This window comes from Anas acuta, chromosome 8 (genome assembly GCF_963932015.1).
Source record: "Anas acuta chromosome 8, bAnaAcu1.1, whole genome shotgun sequence".
Classification (NCBI taxonomy): Eukaryota; Metazoa; Chordata; class Aves; order Anseriformes; family Anatidae; genus Anas; species Anas acuta.
The window spans coordinates 134,167-158,149 of record NC_088986.1 but is presented as its reverse complement, the minus strand read 5'-3'; the positions used below and the strand labels follow the sequence as shown (position 1 = coordinate 158,149).

The following is a 23,983-nucleotide window of genomic DNA, read 5'->3' as shown; positions in this document are numbered from 1 at the left end:
AACTATAGGAGCCTAATTATAAGGTAGATTGTGAATCAATTATCTCATAATGTCAAGATAGGCGTTACATATCAAAAGATTATTATGACTATGTAAATCTTATACCTATGTTTTAAAAGTGTTTGTTCCTTAATTGCTATTAGTAAACTAGGCACTTCATGAATCAGGCCATCCTTCTTTAGGTTGACAGGAAGCACCAAACGTTTAATAATCATGGAATCATTAAGGTTGGAAAAGACCTTCAAGATCGTCTGGTCCAATCGTCACCCTACTACCAATGTCACCCACTAAACCATTTCCCTAAGCACCACGTCCAACCTTTCCTTGGATACCCCCCCAGGGACGGTGACTCCACCACCTCCCCGGGCAACGCATTCCAACTACTCTTGCTCAACTGCTCTTTCTGAGGAGAAATGTCTCCTAATTTCCAACCTAAACCTCCCTTAGTGCACCTTGAGGCCATTCCCTCCAGTCCTATCACTAGTTACCTGCGAGAAGAAGCTGATCCCCAGCTCCCCACAACTTCTTTTCAGGGAACTGTAGAAAGCAATAATGTCACCCCTGAGCCTCTTCTTCTCCAAACTAAACAACTCCAGTTCCCTCAGCTACTCCTCATAAGACTTGTGTCCCAGGCCCTTCACCAGCTTCATAGCCCTTATCTGGACACATTCCAGGGTCTTGATGTCCTTCTTGTAGTGAGGGGCCCAAAACTGAACACAGTACTTCAGATGTGGTCTCACCAGGGCAGAGTACAGGGGGATGATCCTCCCTGGTCCTGCTGGCCTCTAATGACCATTAGGTTAGGGCACGGAGAGGGGGGAGCACAGCAAAAACAGCGGAGTGTGCATCCTGAATAATGCACTGCCTTGCTCCTCCCATGCCAGTCACAGGAGATGGACTGTCCCATGAAAGGCTCATCTCCACAAGCACAGGGGCACAATGTCAGGTGGGGGAACCCAAACGATGCACTCAAAAGATGGCCTGTCCCAGAAGAGCCATCAGCCCCATGGCTGAGGTGTGAAAACCATCAAGATGAATCAATGGAATTGAATTCTTTGAGCACTTTTTGGACTGGGCAGTGTTAATGACTAGGGATATTGGACAAACTATGGGATACAGGGGAAGAGAAGTAGAAGATTTTGGGATAGCACAAGACTTACTATGGGATATTTAGAGGAGGAATCAAAGGCAGGTTAAGAGGGGAATCACTGTAGTTTGAGGAGGAATAAATGTGGGAAAAAATGAGGAATAAGGGGATAAAATGTTGCATGTAAACAGCTACACATTAGTACGCCTTCTGTGGCCATGCACTGCACCTGATCAGCACAGTCTGATCCACCTTATTAAATTGCATTTCTGTTTTCATGGGTGAGGGAAACTTTCTGTGTGGATGTGTGTGGGGATGGATTTTTAAGTGCAAGCAGCTTGACACAGACCACACATCAGAGGGCCAGTGGAGCTGTGATGCCAGCACCTGAAGCAAGTAATAGTATGTGAGTGTGATTGCTAGTGGATATTAAGGTTGATTAACAAGTGAGTAGCTTAAGTAGCTTGGGAGCCAAATATGTTTGTCTCTCTCTAAAGGTGAGACCACAGGAGGAGTTGGCTGCCAGAGGTACCTGAGGGTCCTGGTCAACTGCTGGAGAGACCATTGGGTCTGCATGTTAACTGAGACCTGTTTGTGTGTCTGTCTCTAAGAGAAAGTCACCTGGAGAGGCTGACTACAGGAGGAACCAGGAGTCCCAGACAACTTCCAGAGAGACCATAATGTCTGGGGGTTATAGAGAGGGGTGTGTGTGTTTCTGTGTCTGAGTATCTTTGTGTCTGTCCGTGAAGGATGGAGTCTGTAACAGCAACTGGAGTGGGGCCGTGGGCCTCAGGGTCACATAGACAGCTGCCAGCAACTCGGGAATTAGGGGATCCAGGAGCCAGCTACTGGATAGATCAAGTGTCTGAGCCAGGCTACTGGTGGTATATGCACCTTATATTATATATATATACAATTGGGTAGAAGTCCATTAGTGGGAATTACATATACTAACAGACAATCATCCTCAACAGTCAGGAGTCCTGATCAGAAGGGAACAGGATGAAGCTACTGGGGCTAGTGCTGCTTGTGCAAGTGCTCTGTGTGCAAGTCTGCTGATTTGCACGGTCAGCTGTGTATATATTTGTTGTATACATGTGTCTGGGTGTCTGCACCTACTGGGAATAACTGCTCTGCCTTGTAACTGGTTGAACTGAGGGAAAGCAAGCTGCAGCTGCCTTGCCTCTACTGGGCTAATGGATTTGGCATTCCCCTAGAAATTACATTTTCCTGACTAAACATTTTCATTTGATATTCTCCATTTGGCTTACCAAATTGTAAAAACAGCACTTGTTGAACACATAACAAGGATGACATCCAGCTTCATGGTCTTACCTTATTGCCCGTCCAAAGGAAGAGAAGAGTGGCCACAGTGGAATATCAGCTGGTTTTCGAGAGGCCCAGTAATAAGAGGCAAAGGCACCAGCAAGGGTACACTGACCCAGTGCAATTGCAAAGTTTACCAGCCAGAGAAAAACAAAGGCATTAGCTAACTGAAAGATGAAGATGTACTTATGGTACAGACTTTCTCCTCCATAAAATGCAAAAGTACACTGAGCACCTGGACATAATTTGGTAACGTTGGTTGTGTTAAAAGTCTGTATGGAAAGAAAAACAGAAACCAGAATGATAAGCAACGATTTCCATGTAGAAAGTCTCCGAAATTTAGTGACTTAATAAAAATCACATAATTCTGTTTGATGTTTCATTAGCTTATTCAACACTGCACTCCAACAGTATGCAACCTGTTTACATATTTAGGGGGTTATATTAATGTCTTATTCAGGTGCTTAACTTTAAACTAAGGAGTTAGCAAACAGACCTGTTCACCACGTCTGAAACCAACAAAAATGGAACATGAATTTCAGAAATCTACTTTTAAGACAAATACAGAATCATAGAATATAGCAGCATAGAATCACAGAATGGCTTGGGTTGGAAAGGATCTTAAAGATCATCTAACTCCAGCCTCCCCTGCCATAGGCAGGTATGCCTCCCACTATATTGGGTTGGCCAAGGCCTCGTCCAACCTGGCCTTGAATACCTCCAAGGATGGGGCATCCACAACTTCTCTTGGCAACCTGTGCCAGTGCCTCACTACCCTTACAGTGAAGAATTTCCTCCAAATGTCTAATCTATATCTATTCTCTTTTAGTTTAAGACCATTCCCCCTTGTCCGATCATTATCTACCCAAGTAAAGAGTTCTTCTCCACCCTCTTCCTAAGACCCCTTTAAGTACTGAACGGTCACAAAAAGGTGTGCCTGGACCCTTCACTTCTCCATGCTGAACACACCCAGCTCTCTCAGTCTTTCTACATAGAAGAGGTGCTCCAGCCCTCTGATCATCTTCGTGGCCCTAATATGCTTCAGTTTCATTAAGGAAAACCTGCTCAGCTTAAAAAATATATATATATTATTCATTTGAAAACTAGAGGCCAAATCTACATCTTGATAAATTACCACATTTGAATTAAAATGAGCAAAGGACAATGAAATAGAAGCCTCGCAAATTTGAGAACACCTATCAAAAAAATCTGTATTTCTGTGTCTCCCTCCCTCACCCTGTAAACTATTAATACCTCCCTGTCTCATGAGACAGTTTAGAAGAAAAAATAGTTTATATCTGTAAATTGCTTTGAACAAAGAAGTGTTAACCTGAAGAACTATTTGCAGATTTAACATGAGGAAACATTATTTAAAATAAGCATGTTTTCTACTAGCATTGCATCTAATAGGAATTAAGAAATGCAATTAGTATAACATTTATTATAAATAATAAATAAATAAATAAAAGTAAATATTAGTTACACTTACCTCTGGGTCACAAGTCATGTTTGCATACTTGCACAGTGTTTGATTAGCCATTACTTTATACACAGGTTCTCCTGATGTAGCTAAAAAACTTAATTAAATGTTTTAAGGAGGAATCACACAACTGTAGGCTTTGAGCAACTTAAGACTCTGAAGTGGGGAACCACTAGCTCTAAAGAATATGTGCAGATAACAGAAAAATTGCTTTTGCTGTGCAGATATGTACATGAAGGGCTGAAAGGTATGATGCAATATTCTGATTACTCAGAGAACTAAGGCAAACTCCAATCCTGAACTATGATAATTCCTGGCCAGAATGGGCAAGGAGAATAACCTTGAAGGTTGTGTTAGTCTCTCTTGCACACCTACTTATGGTAAGGCAGATTATACAGTGTGTATTTGATGGTTCATACTTTGGTGGAAGTAGACACAGAGCAGAAGAATAAATTAACATTGTCCTGAACAGCAAAATCTGGCATTCTTAGCATGTGAAAGAAGAAAAAAAATGTTTTAAAAAAGCAATTTTCTCCCTCTCTGATTTCTTGCCAAACCCTTGCTGTTCCAGGAACAAACAGTTATTGCTGTTCTGCAGTTTAGAGAGGACTAAATGCATGATATATTCTCATTCCTTTCCTATACTTTTCTGAACAAAAAACACCAGCAGCCTCCCCAGCTAAGAGACCATTAACATTGGGCCTGTAGAGCATGCAGCACATTAATGGCCATATTTCCTCTTTGCTGAGGGCTTTTTTTCACCTTTTTTTCACCTGTAATACACTACATACACCTTATGTAGTGTACTAAGGCCTTGCATGATCCTCTATGACTTGGCAAGAATTTTAGTCCAGTTCTTTTTAATGAAATTAAGTCTACTGTCTGATTTGTACATCAATCCCAAATGTGCAGTGAGGAACAATCCTGCATCAGTGGAGCAAGTGCTAAGTGACCAAATAGCCCTATTGACATGGGTTTGGTTAAGGTGATATCACAGAGAATGATTTTTTTCTTGCAGAGCAGAAGACTGTTCTCCAGAGATGTATACAGACAGAAGGATACACAGCTGTCACAGCCCAGTAGGAAATGCAAATTGCAATGAGTATGAAGGTGACAATTGGGTAGAACAATGTAGACATTATATAGCCAATAGCCCTATGAAAGAAAGAAAACGTCACGTAAGCTATAACAAGATAAGCAAAAAAAAGCTTTTTATCAGCTTCTAACATCATCCTTTTTACTTTGAGCTACTTGTTGATAATGGTAGCATAATCTAGTGCTGGGATCTCAAAACACTGCAGGTACTGCCTTCATATATCTTCACTTCGATATTTCTACCACTCTATTGGCAGCAGTACAGATGACTTCACTTATTTGCCATGTTTGAGCCTGTCTTCTACTTTCTCCTCCTCCATTACTGCTTCACAGATCCTGCTCTTTCCTGGTCATAAACCCATTTCAATCACATCTCCTTGCTGACTGCTGCAGACATTATCCTTTATTTCCATGTCCCACTCTGATCAGATCCTATGCTCTCCCTTCAGCCCCTACATAGCCTGAAATTACCCCTTACTGCTTCGTATTTCGGGATATTGGTCCCATTGTTCCTTTCCTGTCTTAAGTATTATTTAGTTTGGGTAAAGGCACTGAACTTCTCTTCAGAATTCCAGGACATTCCGACACCTTCCCATGACTGTGACTTTCCTCATGCTGAGTTTACGTGGTAAGGGCTTGGTAGCAGGAGGGCTGCAGGCATGGCCTCTGTGAGAAGAGTCCAGAAGCTGCCCGATGTTATGCACCAAAAGGGACCTGCCGCTGACCAGAGTTGAGCCAATAAGCAACGTTGATTGCACCTCTGTGAGAGCATATTTAAGAAAGGAAAAAACTGCTGAGCAACAGCAGCTGGGAAAGCAAGGAGTGAGCAACAGCCCTGCAGACACCAAGGTCAGTGAAGAAGGAGAGGAAGGAAGAGCTCCAGGCACCTGAGCAGAAGTTCCCCTGTGGCCTGTGGAGAGGCCCTTGGTGGAGCAAGCTGTTCACCTGCAGCCCATGGGTCCCACATGGAGCAGATCTCCACGCAGCAGTCCGTGGAGGAGCCCATGGCGGAGCAGGTGGATGTGGCCTTAAGAAGGTTGCAGCCCATGGAGAGCCCCTGCAGGAGCAGGCTCTGGGCTGGAGCTGCAGCCTGTGCAGAGGAGCCCATGTATGAGCCCATACTCTGACAGGAGCTGCCACCCATGTTGAAACAGTTAGTTCTTGATGGATGAACCCTGTGGTACAGACCCATATTGGCGCAGTTCTTGAAGAGCTGCTATCTGTGAAAAGCCATGCAGGATCAGTTTGGGAAGGATGGCATCCCATGGGAGGGACCCTATGCTGGAGCTGGGGCAGAGAGTGACTGTGAAGGAGTGGCAGAGATGAAGCATTAGGGATTGACTGCAGTCCCTGTTCCCCTGTGTTGTTCAGGGGAAAGAGGTAGAAGAAGGTGGATGGAGGGGAAGGTGTTTTTAGTTTGCTTTTAGTTTCTTACTGTTCTAGTCCAGTAGTGATAGGCAAAAAATTATATTAATCTCCCTATGCTGAATCTTTTTCCTGTGAAAATAATTGGTGAGTGATCTCCCTGTCCTTATCTCAACCCTTGAGCCCTTCCCATCACATTTTCTCCCCTTTTTTCTTTGAGGAGAGGGAGTGAGGAAGTGGATGTGGTGGAGTTTAACAGTGTGACCAGCAGGGCTAGGGAGGTGATCGTCCCCCTGTACTTGGCTCTGGTGAGGCCACACCTCGAGTACTGTGTTCAGTTTTGGGCCCCTCGCTACAAGAAGGACATCGAGGTGCTTGAGCAGGTCCAGAGAAGGGCGACGAAGCTGGTGAGGGGCCTGGAGAACAAGACCTACGAGGAGCGGCTGAAGGAGCTGGGCTTGTTCAGCCTGGAGAAAAGGAGGCTCAGGGGCGACCTTATCGCTCTCTACAGATACCTCAAATGAGGCTGTAGCGAGGTGGGGGTTGGCCTGTTCTCCCACATGCCTGGTGACAGGACGAGGGGGAATGGGCTTAAGTTGCGCCAGGGGAGTTTTAGGTTAGATCTTAGGAAGAACTTCTTTACTGAAAGGATTATTAGACACTGGAACAGGCTGCCCAGGGAGGTGGTGGAGTGATGTCAGACGATGTACAAAGGTAGACTGAGTCATCGTCAGTCTACTAGTACTTTTTGTGGCTAGAATGTAAATAGTGAGCAGGAACTTAAGCATACTAATTGCTACTCCACCAGGGACTGTTCCTCTGGGTACCATGGTGTCTCACAGGCTAATGCCTTTACCTTGGTATCTCACTGGATGTGATGGTGGAGTGCATGTTTTTTGTTCACTGAAGCTTACAGGTTGGTTCCCTTTACACTCATGTACCTCTTCCCACTTGTCTAAGTTTTCTTTCCAGTGACCCCATAAGCTTATAACAAGCTTTTTCATCTCTTATTATTGCTCACGGTTTTTCCTCTTATAACTTGTGGTACTTCTGATGCCATTTGCTTTATACATACAAAATACAAAAATACAAAAATACAAGAGGAGACAAACTTACTCAGCTTCTGCTGCTAAACTAGTAAGTAAATGCAGGGGGTGAGTGAACGTGGGGAATACAAGGGAACTGTCACATGCAATCAAGATGTTAAGATCCTGAACATGTCAAATTCCATCCTAGTCTATGCATGTAAAAGTACATCAAGAGTCACAAAGGAAGACATAGCTTTTATGCTTTCTGAGAAATAATCACAACATATTAGCAGTGTTCAGCATTTAATAGGCCTGTTTGTTGCTACTAAAACCACAGGCTGTTACTTCAGCAAACTGACTGTTAATTGTTTCTAACTTTGGATTTCAAGTCAATTATTTGTATTATAATTGCAACATTTTTAAAAGAATAGTTAAACAGTATTGAGAAACATAATTTGATTTCCAGTCATTAGCAACTTATTTTTCATCTTCCTGAATACAGAGCATGGTTTCTTAGGCTTACAGTAATTAAATAGTTTTTCTTAGAATCACAGAATATCCTGAGTTGAAGAGACCCACAAGGATCATTGAGTCCAACTCCTGGCTCCATACAGTAACACCCAAAAATCAGACCCTGTGTCTGAGAGCATTGTCCAAACACTTCTTGAACTCCACCAGGCTCACTGCCATGACCAAGGGGTCCCTGGGGAGCCTGTTCCAGTGCCTAACCGCCCTCTCAGTGAAGAATCTTTTCCTAACACCTACCCTGACCCTCCCCTGTCCAAGCTCCATGCTGTTCCCTCAGGTCCTGTCACCGTCCCCAGTGAGCAGAGCTCAGTGCCCGTCTTTCCACTCCCCTCATGGGGGAACAGCAGGTCACGAGGCCTCTGCTCAGCCTGCTCTGCTCTGGGATGAACACACCAGGGGCCTCAGCTGCTCCTCACACCTTGCCCCCTAGACCCTTCACCATCTTTGTAGCCCTCCTTGGGATGTTCTCTCATAATGTCTTATGTCCTTCTTAAATTGTGGTGCACAAAACTGTATACAGTATTCAAGGTGAGGGCTGCACCAATGCTGAGTAGAGCAGGACAAGCACTCCCCTTAACCAGCTAGCTCAACTGTGCATAATGCAGTCCAGGATACACTCGACTCTTTTGGATGCCAGTGTGCACTGCTGACTCATATTCAACTTGACATCAACCAGAACCCCCAGATCCCCTTCCTTGGGGCTGTTATCCAACCTCTTGTCCCTCAGTCTGTACATACAGCCAGGGTTGCCCCCTCTCAGGTGCAGAATCCAGCACTTGCTCTTGTTAAACTTCATACTGATGGTGATTGTTCAGCCCTCTAATTAGTCAAGATCCCTCTGTAAGGCCTGTTTCACCTCATCTGTATTCACGAGTATAAAAATATCATCTTCAAGTGACCGTTCTATGCTGCTGAAAAACTATAGAATGTTACTACTTCTCAGCAGGAAGTTTATAAAATTTCTGAAATCCTCCTACCTGTCAAGACTACAAACAAAAAATGTTGCAGGGTATTGAAAGTGTTCCCAGGTTTTAATGAACAAGAATTAAAGTACATAGTTTAGTGCTGTCCAGTTTAACTGCTATGCCCTAATTGCATAGTAGCATAAGAAATCAATATCTGACTGCATACAGAAATTCAGTATTTGTTAATCCTGTCATAAAAATCCCAGATCCTGATTCCTGAAGACCACAGTGCCAATGGAGATGGCAGAAAACTGTAAGCAAGTGCACATAGATAAACTCAGAGTTAAGTCAATGTACTCTAACGACAGAGCTCTACTGCTAAGGAAGATGCTTTCAGTAGTTGCCAATCAGACCTTTGCCTATTTGAAATGAAATTCAAGGGCCTGATCTTTCAAGTCCTTTTCCCTTTGTTACAAACAGTTTTAAAAATAACTAAGCATATCCCCAGGGAAATGGTCACAGTGCCAAGCCTGATGGAGTTCAAAAAGAGTTTGGACAATGCTCTCAGACACATGATCTGAACTGATTTATTTATTTATGTATGTATTGATTTATTTATTTAGGGAGGTCCTTTGGGGACCCAGGAATTGGACTTGATGATCCTTGAGGGTCCCTCCCAACTCAATTCTATGATTGGCACTGAATAACATAGGAACTACTGCAAAGTCTGTAATGATTTCAGGAAAAATAAAATGAAGGGGTCTCCTAAGCCTTCAGGTTAAAAATAAATAAATAAATAAATGCTCTGATTTCCTATTTGCTCAGAGCTGAAAAGAAGTATCTTGGACTGAGCTGTTTTGCAATGTCTGGTAATGGAAGTCTCCTTTTCCCTCTGCAGATTTATGCATGTCTGCACTGTGTGAAAGCCAGGATCTGGACTCAGTGATCCTTGTGGGTCCCTTCTAACTCAGGATATTCTGTGGTTCTCTGGTTCTATGGATTGGAGACAGAAGAAGACAGTCTTTTCTAAATAAAAATCACTGTAAAAAAAAAAAAAAAAAGCACCAAAACTCCACCACCTGTATGTCATTTTGGAGACAGTCCAGTTACAGAGCGAAGTTGGCAGCAATAGGTCCCCAGGCTCCTCCTATTATAATGTACTGCATTTAACATTTCAGCTGATACACCTGTTTGCACTCAGGATACATGGTACCACTCGCTGTATATGTGCTCTTACAGCATGAAACTGAGAGCTAAGAAATGTCTTACTGCAAAACAGAAAGCTCTTACAAACACAACCTCTTTTAAGAGAGAACCAGCATTCCATATACTGCCTAATGTTCTCAACATACCCAGTGTTGCGCTTTTACTCTCAGCTTTCTGCTCTTTGTAGTGCAAGATGAAACTCGAGAAGAATATACCCTAGAGATCGTTTAATAAAGTTAAAAGTATTTTAAGATCAGACAAACATACCTACTACCTTCCTTCAACAGTGCAATAGCAATCCGAATCCTATTCCTTAGGAAGATCAGCATCAGTATTATTATGACCTCAACAACACAAAGTATTATCACTGTAAATAAAAAAAAATAATAATTTATCAAGAATTGTAAATTGCTTTTTTTCCTGCCTTGCATTTTACGCTACTGCTCATGAACTCCACTAGATGCTCTGCTACAGCAGTTCTCCCTATCATTCACTGCAGCTGCAAATCTTCAATTCTATTTCACAATTTTGTAAGTGCCAGTGTAGGGCAATTCTACATGCAGGGAATTAAAATGTATAAGACCCTGACATCAGCATTTGTAATTTTAGATGAAAATGGAAGATAGCATTCTCAGGCAAAGATAATCATGCACTGTAATATGACCATACCATTTGCCCTTAAATACAGCTTACCCATAACAAACCATATTTTTCATAAACAAACATTTTCCATGTTAATACTTGACTGCAGCTAATTTGTAGTGTCTAAATACAGTAAATAAAATAAAAAGGAGACGATGAGTTAACTCTCATGAAGAGTGTGTTTCTCTCATGCTTTTTTTTTTTATCTCCCTGAAAAATTTTATATCTCCCAGACAGAGATATACACAGATACTCTTAAAACATGATTACATATATTATCAGCATTCCTGGCCATCAGAACTGCAGGTGGCAAGTAACCACTGTGATGCTCAGAGCCACAGATTTTGTTCTGAACGAAGTTTTTATAACATGCACTTTAGCACCTATTTTGATGAAGTTCCTCATGAAGGAAAACACAATGAGTTTTCTTTAAAGTTGGTCTCATTTCATTTCAATTAAGTTAGTATGATTTCTCCCCTAGTGAAAAAATGAAACATGATGAGTTCTAGACTAGGACTGAGAGGACCTATATTTTCATCAAGGATATTTAACTGGTTTGCTGGGTGATTTTGGACAAATCATTTGGACAGTTCCTGAGTAACTCATTTTGTATGTCTGAAAGTGACACTGACCTCTAGATAAACTACACATTGGCTGCTAAGAATCAGGCAGCAGAAGAGACTGGAGACTTACAAGGAAAAAACATAATACAGTCAAAAGGCCCTCTAGAGATAGAATACTAAAAAGATTTGCCTCAACAGTACATAGGAAAATGCCTCACAAGCTCAATGATCCAACAAAAACACAAAGCAAAGAAAGGAGATTTAAGCAATATACGGTTCTATTAATTCAGATAACAGTTTTTATCTAGGCTATGTCCCATTCACCATCCCAGTTACACTGTCCATGTGCCTTCTAATAGAGTTGTAACTGCAGTGCAATTAATATTTGCCACATATTTGTTCTCTCTTCTGCCCCTCTTTTCCTGGGGAGGAATGTGCACGCTTTCTTCTTCCAGTAGAATTTTATTTTAAAAAGAGATGTGTATGACCCTGTAAGAGAAGGCAATGAAGCACTCTTGAAAATAAAGATGATGAAATTTGTGAAGGGTCGTTCCACAGTCTAAGTGCAGCCTCCAAAAAAAAGCAGTGATCTGATCATAAGGAGTTCCACAAAGATGTGCATAGTTACTAATCTAATTTCTGTGTCTCTCCCAGAATCATTATTCACTGCCATCACCAGTGTGATTGCAGTATTTCCCTTTCCAAATACACTACTATCCTTTCTAAAACCAGGTATTTTGCACAATACAAAGAAAAAGAATTCTTACCTGTCTGAATGACATGTTTGAAGGAGCTTTAACAAGGCAAACACTGCAAAAAGACAGTGATTGATTCTCCTGAATATCCATTAATTGATACAGGTTTTAAAGGGCACTTACTAAATGCTAGCCATGTTTGCCTCAATTGTAGGTACACTCTGAAGTCTGTCTGGAATCCAATATCGTAAACAGTGAGGTCAGATCCAGGTATGCCTTTGAGATGATCATACTCCCAGTAACAATGCCAGATGCCTTTTAAGAAGCAATTAACACAAAAAGTGTGCTTCTGAAGAGCGCAAAGACAAGTTTTTAAATATATATACATATATTTAATATTTAAAATTAATTTTAAAAATATTTTTACAAGCCAAGTGTTATGTCCTCAACATGTCAGTAAACAAAAATCAAAAATGCATTACCGAGAAATTAGTGAATTATAAAATCACATGTACAAAAAGAAATATCAGTGCAAATGAATATACATTAAGCTTACCGTAGGTAAATAATTCAGGTTACTATATCTGGTGCTAAGTGTCAGCACAGCTGAATTCTTACTACGTTTCACTGTCATTTAAGCATTTCTCACTAAACTGTGTCCAAAACTGAGCATTACTTATCTCAGTTGTACCGTTTAATTGATATAATTACTGATTTTCCTTGCTCAGATTTAAGCAATAAGGAAAAATAGCCTCAGAAACTAGAAGATTATACCTACCATAACCTATAATTCCAATCACACCAAAGATGAAAATCCAGAAGAGAACCCCAGCTGTGAACCTCAACAGCACAAGGAAGAGCAGACTCACAATCATTGCAATGAACAACCCACTGGAGAGATAGGAGACAGAAACATGGGGGAAAAAAAGTGTTAGAATCTTCCCTTTCTTCCATGCCCGTTACTCCAAGTGAAGGTCACTTTGTGTCACATGAGAATGACTTTTAAAACTGTATTTCAAAATCTTTGTTATGAAATACATCCTCTTGGATATCATCTGCTATTAGAAACCGGTAGCTTAGATATGATGATCTCACAGGGCACAGCCAAAAATGTTTGTATACACTAGGTTCTCAGCTCAGCTGAATGGGACTAGCACCAAAAATGACTTTTTAGTCATTTACACCAGCTGAACAACTCACTGCCTTTCTCAGGACATGGTGTAGTCTACAGCATAGAAAGTTGAAGTAGAGGACTACCTGTGTGGGAGGACGTTACTGTTTTTTGTCTTCCATTAAAAATCCCTACTTGGAAAGGAACACTTTTAATAAAGTGACATTCTAGGAGCTTTCCTAAACAAAGATAATTAAGGTTAGGAAGAAAAACAGTGACTATTTACCCATCAGAACAGGGAACGATCAGGATATTGTGATGCATAAAAAGAAACTTGTAAGAGCTGACTTATATGACCTATTAATGGATCCCCTATGAAACATATCTACAGACTGTTTTCTTTTTCCCAAGTCTGCACTAGGGAAATATTTATTCTCATTACACTCCCAGAAGGCAAGTCAAAAAGGAAAAAACAACTGTAAAAAGTCTTTTTACTTTTAGGTGAGGCATTCTAAAGCAATGTGAATAGTAATTCCCCTTCAACAAAAATCCAGCTTAGATGATTTAGAGAACATTTAATTTTTCAGAATTTTTGTAGGTGTTGTATCAGAATTTTGTATTGAGTACATACTCATAAAAATTTAAAACATCTTGCCTGTGTTTGATAACTTCCCTTCTGAATATTCCCAGTATTATTAGCCAGTTACCAAAGACAGGATGTGGGACAGCATGATAATACAGAGTCAAAAACGCTGAGATGTTTTGGGCCAACTAAGCCAGATGGGCAGAGGGACAAGAAATCACTTTATATTTTAAGTCTTTGTAAGCTAGTGTTACATCCTTGCCCCTAAAGTCTCCCTAGTGTGAAATGGCTTGTGGTGAATGGCTTGTTTAAAACTCAGAACATGTTCCTCAAAACAAGTTGTAGTTTTGGAGCTTATGGTTCTATTCTTGAAAGCAGTAGGCTACCTGTGCAAGTACTGACAGTACCCTGCTTAAATCTCTTTAGAAATACATGAGTCCTAGTAACACCAAAACTGAGAGCATGGTAACAACTCTCCTCAACAGACAGTTTGCCTTAAACTGAAGCTTGAAGTAGTAGAAGTAGCTCACCACTACTTCTGTTTCAGTGCTGTATTTTTATTGACTGGTGATTAGTGAATATTAATTGCAAGACAAAGTTAATGTTATTCCATACTTTTTGTTCTTGACGTTGCTTTGCCCACTTAATTGGCACTAGCAGATTTATAATAGATTTAACTATACATTGAATTGGCAGTATGAATTTAGAAATTGTGTTTTATATAAATACCAATGACACTTGACACTTCAAATTGGTTTGAAAGTCTGTAAGAGTTTCAGTTTTGGAGTTACCACACAGATGGGTCCTGTAACATACCACCTCCCACTTTTCCTCATAGGATATTAAAACCTACTCCACATCAATTGACATTCTATGTATATATGCTGTGCTATCCTTACCTCATGTATGAAATCATAACATTACCATCATGTGATGACAGGAAGTTACAGTTGCTCCTTGAGTTTAAAAGTAGGATTGGTAACAAACACATACATGATCCATATTTTTTCATTTCCTGTACAGTCCAAAGGGTGTTTGGAAGAATTACAAATTCCCATTAAAAACTTACATTAGTATCCAATACCAAGAAATGGCATAGTCTTCAAAAATTTTCATTCCAACTGATCGTGCATCCAAGACATTATTGATGCCGCTGAGAAAAGATAAACCAAAAAAAAAGGTTGCTTTGGGTAAAATAGCAGAATTTATTTTAACAACAAATAGGCCCAGTGAAAGAATTTGAAATATTGCTAGTAAGATCATATTACTATTCTCCTGCTTCATTTCTCTAACTATACCAACATCAATCAGAATCATGCCAAAGAAAATTCTTCTGAAGTTAAGAATCCTCAATACTGTTCCTGATAGAGCTTTACTAGAAAAGCTCTATGAGTGCTGATTATCACCACCTTTATCACCATAATTGCTTATTATGTCACAAGAAAATCATGTATTACTAAGATCTGCAGTGTGCTACAAGCCACACAGTTGTGACTCCAGGACTGCTAATAGCAGAGAAGCAGAAGAGAGTGCAGTGAAGATAAAGGTTGAATTTATGGAATTGTTTTCCTATCTCACAAAGTGCTTAGCCACATTCATGTTTTCCTAAAAGGAAATTAAAGATTTGGTAAGACTAGACAATGTGGTTGTACATGCCAGAAGAAGGGAACTTTACAGGTGTGGGTGTTATCAGGGTTGGTAAGGTGCTGGAGTTTGGCAGTTTTGGATTGAGAGGCATGAAGAGGTACCCCTGTTCTTCAGACAAGATGAGGACTCACAGAAGCTGGAAAAGTTCAGCTGTTCAGTATTTTTTTCTCATCCTGGTTAATACCCAGGATTGGAAGTGCTAGCTTTCCATCTGCAAGGGAGGTGTTACCATGCATCAGAGCCCAGTACATCACTTTTTGACCATTAGACATATTATTAAAAACTGGGGGCACCCTTAAGAGGTGAAATGCCCATAGTAAAAACCATCATTGGAAGGAATAGCCAAGACCAAGAGGGTTTAGCTTTATGCCTTCTTTAGCTTTCTTTAACACTAATTTTTGTTAGGAAAAACAAGAAAAGTGACTTAAAAACTGAAAACCAATCACTTTGAGACAATCAAACTAAAACTTTTAGCTCCCTGCTCATTTTTTATAACACAATGATGGTTTCCCTTACTAGAACTATGCAGCTGCCCAGGCATAGAGACCATTTACTAGTAAATCTTGCCAGGTTACCTTCAGCCATTTGCTACAACAGATTCCAATTATTTTTTCAATTCCTAAATTATTTTACAACCTTATAATGCAGCAAATTAGAGGTAAAGAACAGTAAAACCTACTTTGCAGCTTCCCTGAGATCAGTTACATTTCTTGTTTTCCCTCTTCCATCTCTGAACGTAGTCTGATTTGCCACAGTTAGCACGCCATTCTTTGTTGAAAAGTCTGGGAAGCATCTCTTAAGAACTATTCAAAATATCAAAGCAAAGGATGCATATTACATTTCATGATGAGCTCCACTTTCATCACCTGTTTTTTGCAACAAATTCTAACATATTTAAATAATTTCAGATTCATAGTCAATTGTTTTACACTTCATGATCTATTGACGCATTGCATTTGACAAATATTGGAAGAACCATTATATTCAAGATAATGTTTTAATGCTCTGGGGCTTTTTGTCCTATGTTTGTATAAGTTCAGGTATGATGGGAGCATAGCTTTCAACTGGCAATTCTATGTGCTACTAAATAACAGTAACAATATCTGTAGCACTTTAAGAATTTGTAATAAATACAGAACTTACTCTCTGCCGGTATCTAGGCAGCTTACAAAAACTGCTGCTTCTCAAATATGTCATTTACACAGCAATAATCAAACCAGCCCCTGGGGACAGACTCAGCATAACTGGTCAAAAATGGTACTAGCACCCAAACCAAGACATAGCAGCAAGCGTCAGTGCTTCATATGCCAGATGACCTGCCGTACCAAATATTATCACTAGACATCCTTGGAGAGGAGAAAATGGAAAAGGCAAACTAGGTGGTGATTGTAAAAGAGAGAAAAGGAGAGATGGTTACATACTTTCTTTATGTTGCCTTGGTCTTTGGTGTAAGAAGTCCTGGTTTTCATTTTTGAAAGGAAGAGCAGGTCACTCCTTCTACACAGCTGAACTTAAACTTTATATAAGAATTCTGTGCTTTCTTTATTTAGTTCTAATATAAACTGATGTCAGAGTTCAATATTCAGTCTAGACTATCTATTCTACCAATTACTGTGAGGATATAATTAAGTAACATGCCTCTCCTGTAATCTTTGCCCCCTATTGTCATCTAAAAGAAGCTAATAGCTTTGCAAATTAATTTTCTGCCTTTTGGGTGAGCACATCAGTTTCAATAAAAATTCTTATTTTTATTAAAGAGAATCCATGTTTCCTCTTGTTGATAACCTGCCCCCAATTTACATGATGTCTACTTTAAAGCATGGAAAAATAAACAGCAATTTCTTATTTGCATGAGTTTCTGGGTCAGTGGCAGATACTCTTGATATTACACTTCTGTAGCTGAGATCTACTCTGAGATCTGTGGTTATCTACTCAGAAATACCTGCTGACCAGAGTGACCAAAACATCTTTTGGCTCCTCCGTTACTGATCTGTATGCCATGCAGAGCCAGCATCATAACAAATAATTGTGCTGCATTGTAATTGTGCTCAAGTATCATTTGAACTTTAATAGCTGGCCATATGATCCTTCTTACATTCATGATACTTTCTTGATGCCAGTGGGGTTGCTTGCTCACACATTTTAAAAGACACAATTTGAAGTGTAGATCTTTTTCTATTAGTGATGATTCATGAACAAAAAAGAGCTCATCTTGACCTGATCACATGCTGAATGTTCACAGACAGCAGTAAGAAAAAAAAAAACATCTTTATACTTTCAAGCTGTTTAAAATTGAATAATACATGTAGTCACTATCAGATAACAGACAGCTCTTAGGGAGCTTGCCACAGACTACTTTTCAGATCAGAGTTGTGCTTTAATGTGAACGCTAATACTCTGCTAAGATGTGTGTAAGAAATAGAACCACTCACAAGGCCTGCTTGGAATGATCATCGAAGGACAATCTTCATCACGTAGAACTTGAGCAACAGACTAAAAGAGGAAAAATAGGAATGCTGAATACATAACAGAATAACTAAATGCTTTTCATTTCTCACCCAGTCTGAGAAAATGTCCCAAACTGGGTTTTGTAGCTTCCTCCCTGAACTTGACTGGTGGAGCTGCAATACACATTCATGATGTGAGAATCTAAACTGTCAGTGTGATTTGGCAAAAGACTATTTTCCTTGCCTTTTCTGGTGACAAAAAAAAGAAAAGACCTGCTAATTTTGTATCTTTATCTAGGTCCAAGGTGACTGGGCAGTTGTTCCTTGCCTCCTCTTCACTTTTTCTCTTAGAGTAAAAAGCTAATACAATTTTGTTGATTCACAAGGTTTTTTAAAGACGGAAGAAATACGGCAGTATGCTTCAGTGCAAAATCAGTTATATCAAGGATAGATTAAATTTTCCTAGCTAAAAAACATTGACTATGCAGCTGTAGATGATGTAGCAGCCTTAAGAACTCAGCTGAGACATATTCTCTACTGCCGTGGAGTACCTAACTACTGGAGACTTCCTTGCCACAGTACTGCACCTACATGGGTAGCTGCAAATATTCTTGCAAGCAAACAGTATCCACTGAAAGAGTGGGGAATTTGGTATGCATACAATACCTAAGCCTTGATTAAATCAGTATCAAACCATATATACAGGACAACTCCTTATATGGTGAAACAGAAATAATTCAAAGCTCTGATGTAGCCCAGTAAAATCATGCATATTACATATTGCTTGAAGAAAAAAATGTATTCCATCACCTTTGTATACATACACACCTTGCGAGGATTGTTAAAACCAGGTTTGCAGAACTGCTTGAAATAATTCCACTGATCTGGTTTATATCTGTAGGAAGCCTGAACATCAATATAGGTTGCAAACCTGTCTGGGCACTTTGAGACACAAAGCTACAAGAAAAGAAAAAAAAATGAGTAAAGATGCACTGGGAGCAGAGAAAGGTAATAAAAGTCAATGTAATTAAAAAGAAAGAAAAAGGTCACCTATAAAAGTGCACGGTTTTATGCAATTGTCTGAAGCAATACTGTAGCATATAGGAAGGGACACGAGTTTTGCTTTTGAATCCCCAGATGAATAATTCTAAAACTGTTTGATAGAATACATTTCAAAGTCTCTCCTCATATCTGGCATATCAAGCTGCTCTCCATATCTTCTTAGGTTCTACACATTCTGGTATATACACAGAGCTTTAAGTCTAATCAAAACAAAATTTCTGTTTGAGCACAAGGAAAAAATTGGGGGCCCTCCTCTGCTGCCATCAGTAGTAGCATATATAGAATAATTGAATCAGAGTATTCTGAGTTGGAAGGGACCCACAAGGATCACTGAATCCAACTCCTGGCTCCATACAGAAGCACCCCAAAATCAGACCCTGTGTGAGAGCATTGTCCAAATGCTTCTTGAACTTCACCAGGCTCAGTGTTGTGACCACTGCCCTGGGGAGCCTGTTCCAGCACCCAAACCACCCCCTCAGTAAAGAACCTTTTCCTAACACCTAGCCTGACCCTCCCCTGTCACAGTTCCATGCTGTTCCCTTGGCTCCTGTCACTGTAACCAGAGAACAAAGATCAGTACCTGCCCCTCTGCATGAGGCCTCCCATCAGCCTCCTCCTCTCTACGCTGAGCCAACCAAGGGACCACAGCTGCTCCTCATCTGTCTTGTTCTCTAGGCCCCTCAGCATCTTCATAACCTTTTTTAGACCTTCTATAATAAGTGGTTATATGAGCCAGGTGGAGCAGCAGCTATTTTCACAGGATATATGGCATTTCTTTCCATTACATTTATAAGGAGAACTTCACTTTTTTTTTTTTTTTTTTTTAAAAAAAAAGTCTAATGCAGCTGAAACTAAACTACCCTTCTACACAATTTCTTCAGTCTAATACATCTCCACAAATAACGTTCAATTAGGTGTGTATCACTCAAATAAAGGTAACATTTTATGACTGACTAATGACAAATCTCTAATTACAAAGCAAGTGAGGTTAACATTCCAGGAATGAAATTCACAGTGCAGCAGGTACAGCCAGTATAAATAGGATTCATATGTGAAACTTAGGGAAGACTGGGGTTTGATGAATGTATCCACTCAAGAGATTCTGATTAGGTAATGGAGAAGCAGCTGCCCTAGAACACAGGCTCTAAAGGCTTTCCTGGTCACTAGAATCATGCAAGTGTACAGCTATGCTGACCTCTTCAGTGTTGCTTATTGCCGTAAGTCAGTTTGAAGTCCATCTTCTTAGGAAATTTCAGCCTTTTCCAGAAGGCTGTTCTCTGTTTCCAAAGCTGTGCTGTCCAAACACCCTTTGCAAAGCTTTGCTACCCAAGAACCAGAGAGACGCCATTTGCAGTTATATTTCACCTCAAGGGCATTCTGCCACATACAGTTCATCTAAAGGAACATTGGGAAAATATCTTGGGTTAATCCTTATATTAACAGGCTAATCCTTGGAAAAGGCTAGAGGCTAGATGCTGTAAGAGGATCTTTCTTGATGAGTACTATGGTCCTGTGGACTACCCAGAAGGCAAGGAACAAAGAAAGAAGAGCTTTTTCCTTGTTGGACCAACAGGTGACTATGAGTATACACTTTACCATAACCTCAGTTTCCCACCTATGAAACAGGCTATGAAATGTGTTGTTTGTGGGTCCAGTGAACTGTAATAACAGTTTGTAAATCCAGTCTTACTCTAGAACTGAAGCTCTTCCCATGTCAGTTCTTGTTTGTTTTGTCTGTTTGTTTGTTTTTGTCCTGAACTATTTGATGAGAAAGGGACAGGAATGAAAGATCTCTGCAGTTCAAAAGAGGTATTATCAAAGAAAAGTTTCTTCAGCATTTTCGCAAAAGACCAGGGTATTAAACCTCTGCAGCACCAAACAGCATTCAAGAACATTCTCAGCTTTGGAGATATATGTCTGAAAATAAACATAGTAACTATTTTCCCTCCCTCAAACTCTGTTTCAAGAAGTATTCCACCTTTCTTAACTCACACCCACCACCAACTTGACCACAGTACTAGCCAATTCCCACACAATGACTCAGTATTTCTAGACAGCCTGAATTATTCCAGTAACAGAAGAGTCCAAAGGCTGCAGGGTAATAGTGCTGGTGTCTGATTGTGGGTAGGTGGGGAATCCCGAAACAAATCTGATGATGATAAAATTTCCACTCTGTCAGCACCTGAATAGTGTTAAGAGGGTTCTTGCTCTCCCTTCCTGGAGATATCCATCTCTTCAGCTGTATTAAATAGTCCATACAGTCACACTAACTGATGGGCCAGAAAGATCTAGCAAGGACTAGGATCAGGAGTAAGGACAAGCTGGAATTTAACCACTTCAAAATGACAGTGAAATAAAAAGATAATTAACATATGTAAATTGGTTACTATCTAACAGCCCTCATCCAAAGTAGCACTGGATTTCACTGAATGTTGTCAAGCTGACTGAGACCAAATTCTATCACCTAGTTCATTTATATACTAAAATTACTTTGGCAGCGAGGGTGGATCAGAACAGTCCTGCTCCTAACTCCCAACTTAATCCCACGACATAATTTGTTGCTTTCCAAAATGAACCAATATAACTGTTTGTACAATTGAATTATTGAAACATAGAATCACAGAATATCCCAAGTTGGAAGGCACCCACAAGGATCACCCAGGCCAAATCCTGAGTCCCCAAAGAACCACCCAAAAAATCAGAGCACATTTCTGAGAGCGCTGACCAAACGCTTCTTGAACTCTGGCAGGCTCAGTGCCATGACCACTTCCCCAGCAAGCCTGTTCCAGTACCTGACCACCTTCTCAGTGAAGAACCGTCTCCTAACACCCAGCCTGACCCTCCCATGTCCCAGCTCCAGGCTGTCCCCTCGGGTCCTATCGCACGTCACTAGAGAGCAGAGATCAATGCCCGTCTCTCTGCTCGCCTTGTGAGGGAGCTGCAGGCTGCCATGAGGCCTCCCCTAAGTCTTTTCTTCTCCAGGATGAACAATCCAAGTGATTTCTGCCGTTCCTCATACATCTTGCCCTCCGGACCCTTCAATTGCTCAGCAAAATAGGTCAATAAAATGGTCTAATTTTAAAAAGATCAGAAGAACAATTTTAACCCACATGAGGTCAGTGACAGGGATTATTTCACAGCTTCACAGTAATTTGCAGCACAGTTAACAGAGTACAAACTGTGGCATTAGCCAAAAATAATCTTTTTTCAATTTTGAAAGCACCATAAGATCTAACTAGACCCAGAAACTGCTCTCACTGGGGATATGTACATTTTCTTGTACACATCCAGTTTGGAAAATCCTTGATGTTAATCAAAATTATTTTTTGCATACACTTACTACTACTGAACAGCTGCCTGTGATAAATTTATGAATAACAAGTTACTTTATCCAGCTAGACAGACTTTTATTCAATGCTGATCCAAAATAGCCAATCTTGTACATTCCTATTTATTTTCTTCTGACCATCACAGGTGACAGATACTGTATGCTATACATGTCATCTGTAAAACAATCATATAATGTTTCACAGGACATGAAAAGCAATTTTAAAATCCATACAAATGTATGTCTAGTTCCTAAGCACCACAACTAAGAGGCAGGGAAAATATCTTAGCTCTGTATTTCACTCACCTGTGTTGTAGGGCACTGTAGATTTATTAACACTACTGGGCTGGCACATTTCAGAATGTTAAAGTAAAACAGAATGGTCTTGTTCCTATGAAGAGGATACAAGATAATTAATTTTATAAATATGGGTGCTTACAAATCCTACCATACCAAAATTCATAGCATAAATTAGTATTTTAATTCCTTTATTCAGAATGCACATATTGCAAACACAAGACAAAAAACAAATCACAAACAGATACTGAATGTTCTTTTAAACCAGAATCTTTTTTTAATAAAGAATTTTAATTTTGAACAGTTTTTCCACGGCAGGAGTTTAAGCTGAAACAACCCTAGGTACTACAAGAGTTAGAAGGTGTCTGCAGTTCTGCATCTAAAAAGGGAAAGACTGTTTGGTAAAACACCTCTGCAAAACTCTGTGGTTCCTTTGCTTGTGCTGAATATATTGTGTATGTACTGCATATTAGAAATGTTAAATTGTAAAAGCTGATTATATTGCTGAGCAGAAGGTGGCACCAAGATCAATGAAACTGCATATTAAAAACATTACATTGTGAAAGTTGATTACTTTGCTGAGCAGAAGGTGGCACCAAAATCAATCAAAAGCTTTTATGGTTGGATACTGAAAGCAGATAGCCAGGAAACGGAATGATTGTAGAATCTCAAAACAATGCTCATAAACCTTTTTTTTGATATAAATAAAGGACAGCCTGAGGGTTTTGCACCCCACAGTCCCCACACTTGACAATTTCTGGAAACTGGGGCCTTGAGGTAGCTGTCACCTCAGTTTGGATTTATTGAAAACTGGTGACTCCAGGGCCTCGATTTCTTTCTTGTAGTGAGAGGCCCAAAACTGAACACAATACTCAAAGGACTTGCCTTTCATGAACCCATCCTGGCTGGGCCTGATCCCTCGGTGTTCTCGCATACATTGCATGATTGCATTCAAGATGACCTGTTCTGTCACCTTTTCTGGCTCCAGGGTCAGGCTGACAGGCCTGTAGTTCCCTGGGTCCTCCTGATGACCCTTCTTATAGATGGGCATCACATTAGAAAGTCTCCAGTCATCCAGGACCTCTCCGGTTGACCAAGATCACTGATAGATGATGTAAAGCAGCCCAGCAATCATATCCACCAACTTCCTCATCTCCCTTGGGTGGATCCCATCTGGTCCCATGGACTTGTGACAGTCCAGGTCTCTAACTGTTTCCACCTGAACTGTGCAGGGGGCTTCTGCTTCTTATGCTCCCAGACTTCCAGGTCGGGAGGATGAGTACCCTGAGGATAAGTAGTCTGGCTAGTAATGCATATACTCCCCTGTAGCCTGTGATGTGCAAGAAAACACAATACAACACTGTCTGAGCCACCACTGATGCAAACCGAGGCAATGCAACACAGAAAGAGCTCTGCCTTGGGAATAGGATGGATATATTAATAATGAAGTGCTTTTGGGGTAATCCCCATTCTAGGACATATACAGTGAGCTGCTGAATATGGTTATGTCTACAAAGCCATTATATAGCAAGTTTTGTATATATAGCAATCATACATTCAAGCTCCTTTTAAAACTGAGATTAGGTCA

The 23,983-nt window shown here is 40.3% G+C and overlaps 1 protein-coding gene across 2 annotated transcripts in view; it reads right to left on the bottom strand.

Annotated features, from left to right (window-relative positions):
• Positions 1-23,983, bottom strand: part of SLC44A5 (solute carrier family 44 member 5) — an 89,671-nt gene that overhangs the window by 14,069 nt on the left and 51,619 nt on the right. For both annotated transcript variants that reach the window (XM_068690321.1, XM_068690322.1), the window contains exons 5-15: positions 22,405-22,489; positions 18,537-18,665; positions 17,694-17,754; positions 15,941-16,064; positions 14,684-14,767; positions 12,699-12,811; positions 12,104-12,235; positions 10,288-10,387; positions 4,956-5,048; positions 3,903-3,990; positions 2,423-2,685 (exon numbers count right to left, since the gene is read on the bottom strand). In XM_068690321.1, the coding sequence (XP_068546422.1) occupies positions 2,423-2,685; positions 3,903-3,990; positions 4,956-5,048; positions 10,288-10,387; positions 12,104-12,235; positions 12,699-12,811; positions 14,684-14,767; positions 15,941-16,064; positions 17,694-17,754; positions 18,537-18,665; positions 22,405-22,489 (1,272 nt within the window). The remainder of the gene's footprint in view (positions 1-2,422; positions 2,686-3,902; positions 3,991-4,955; positions 5,049-10,287; positions 10,388-12,103; positions 12,236-12,698; positions 12,812-14,683; positions 14,768-15,940; positions 16,065-17,693; positions 17,755-18,536; positions 18,666-22,404; positions 22,490-23,983) is intronic.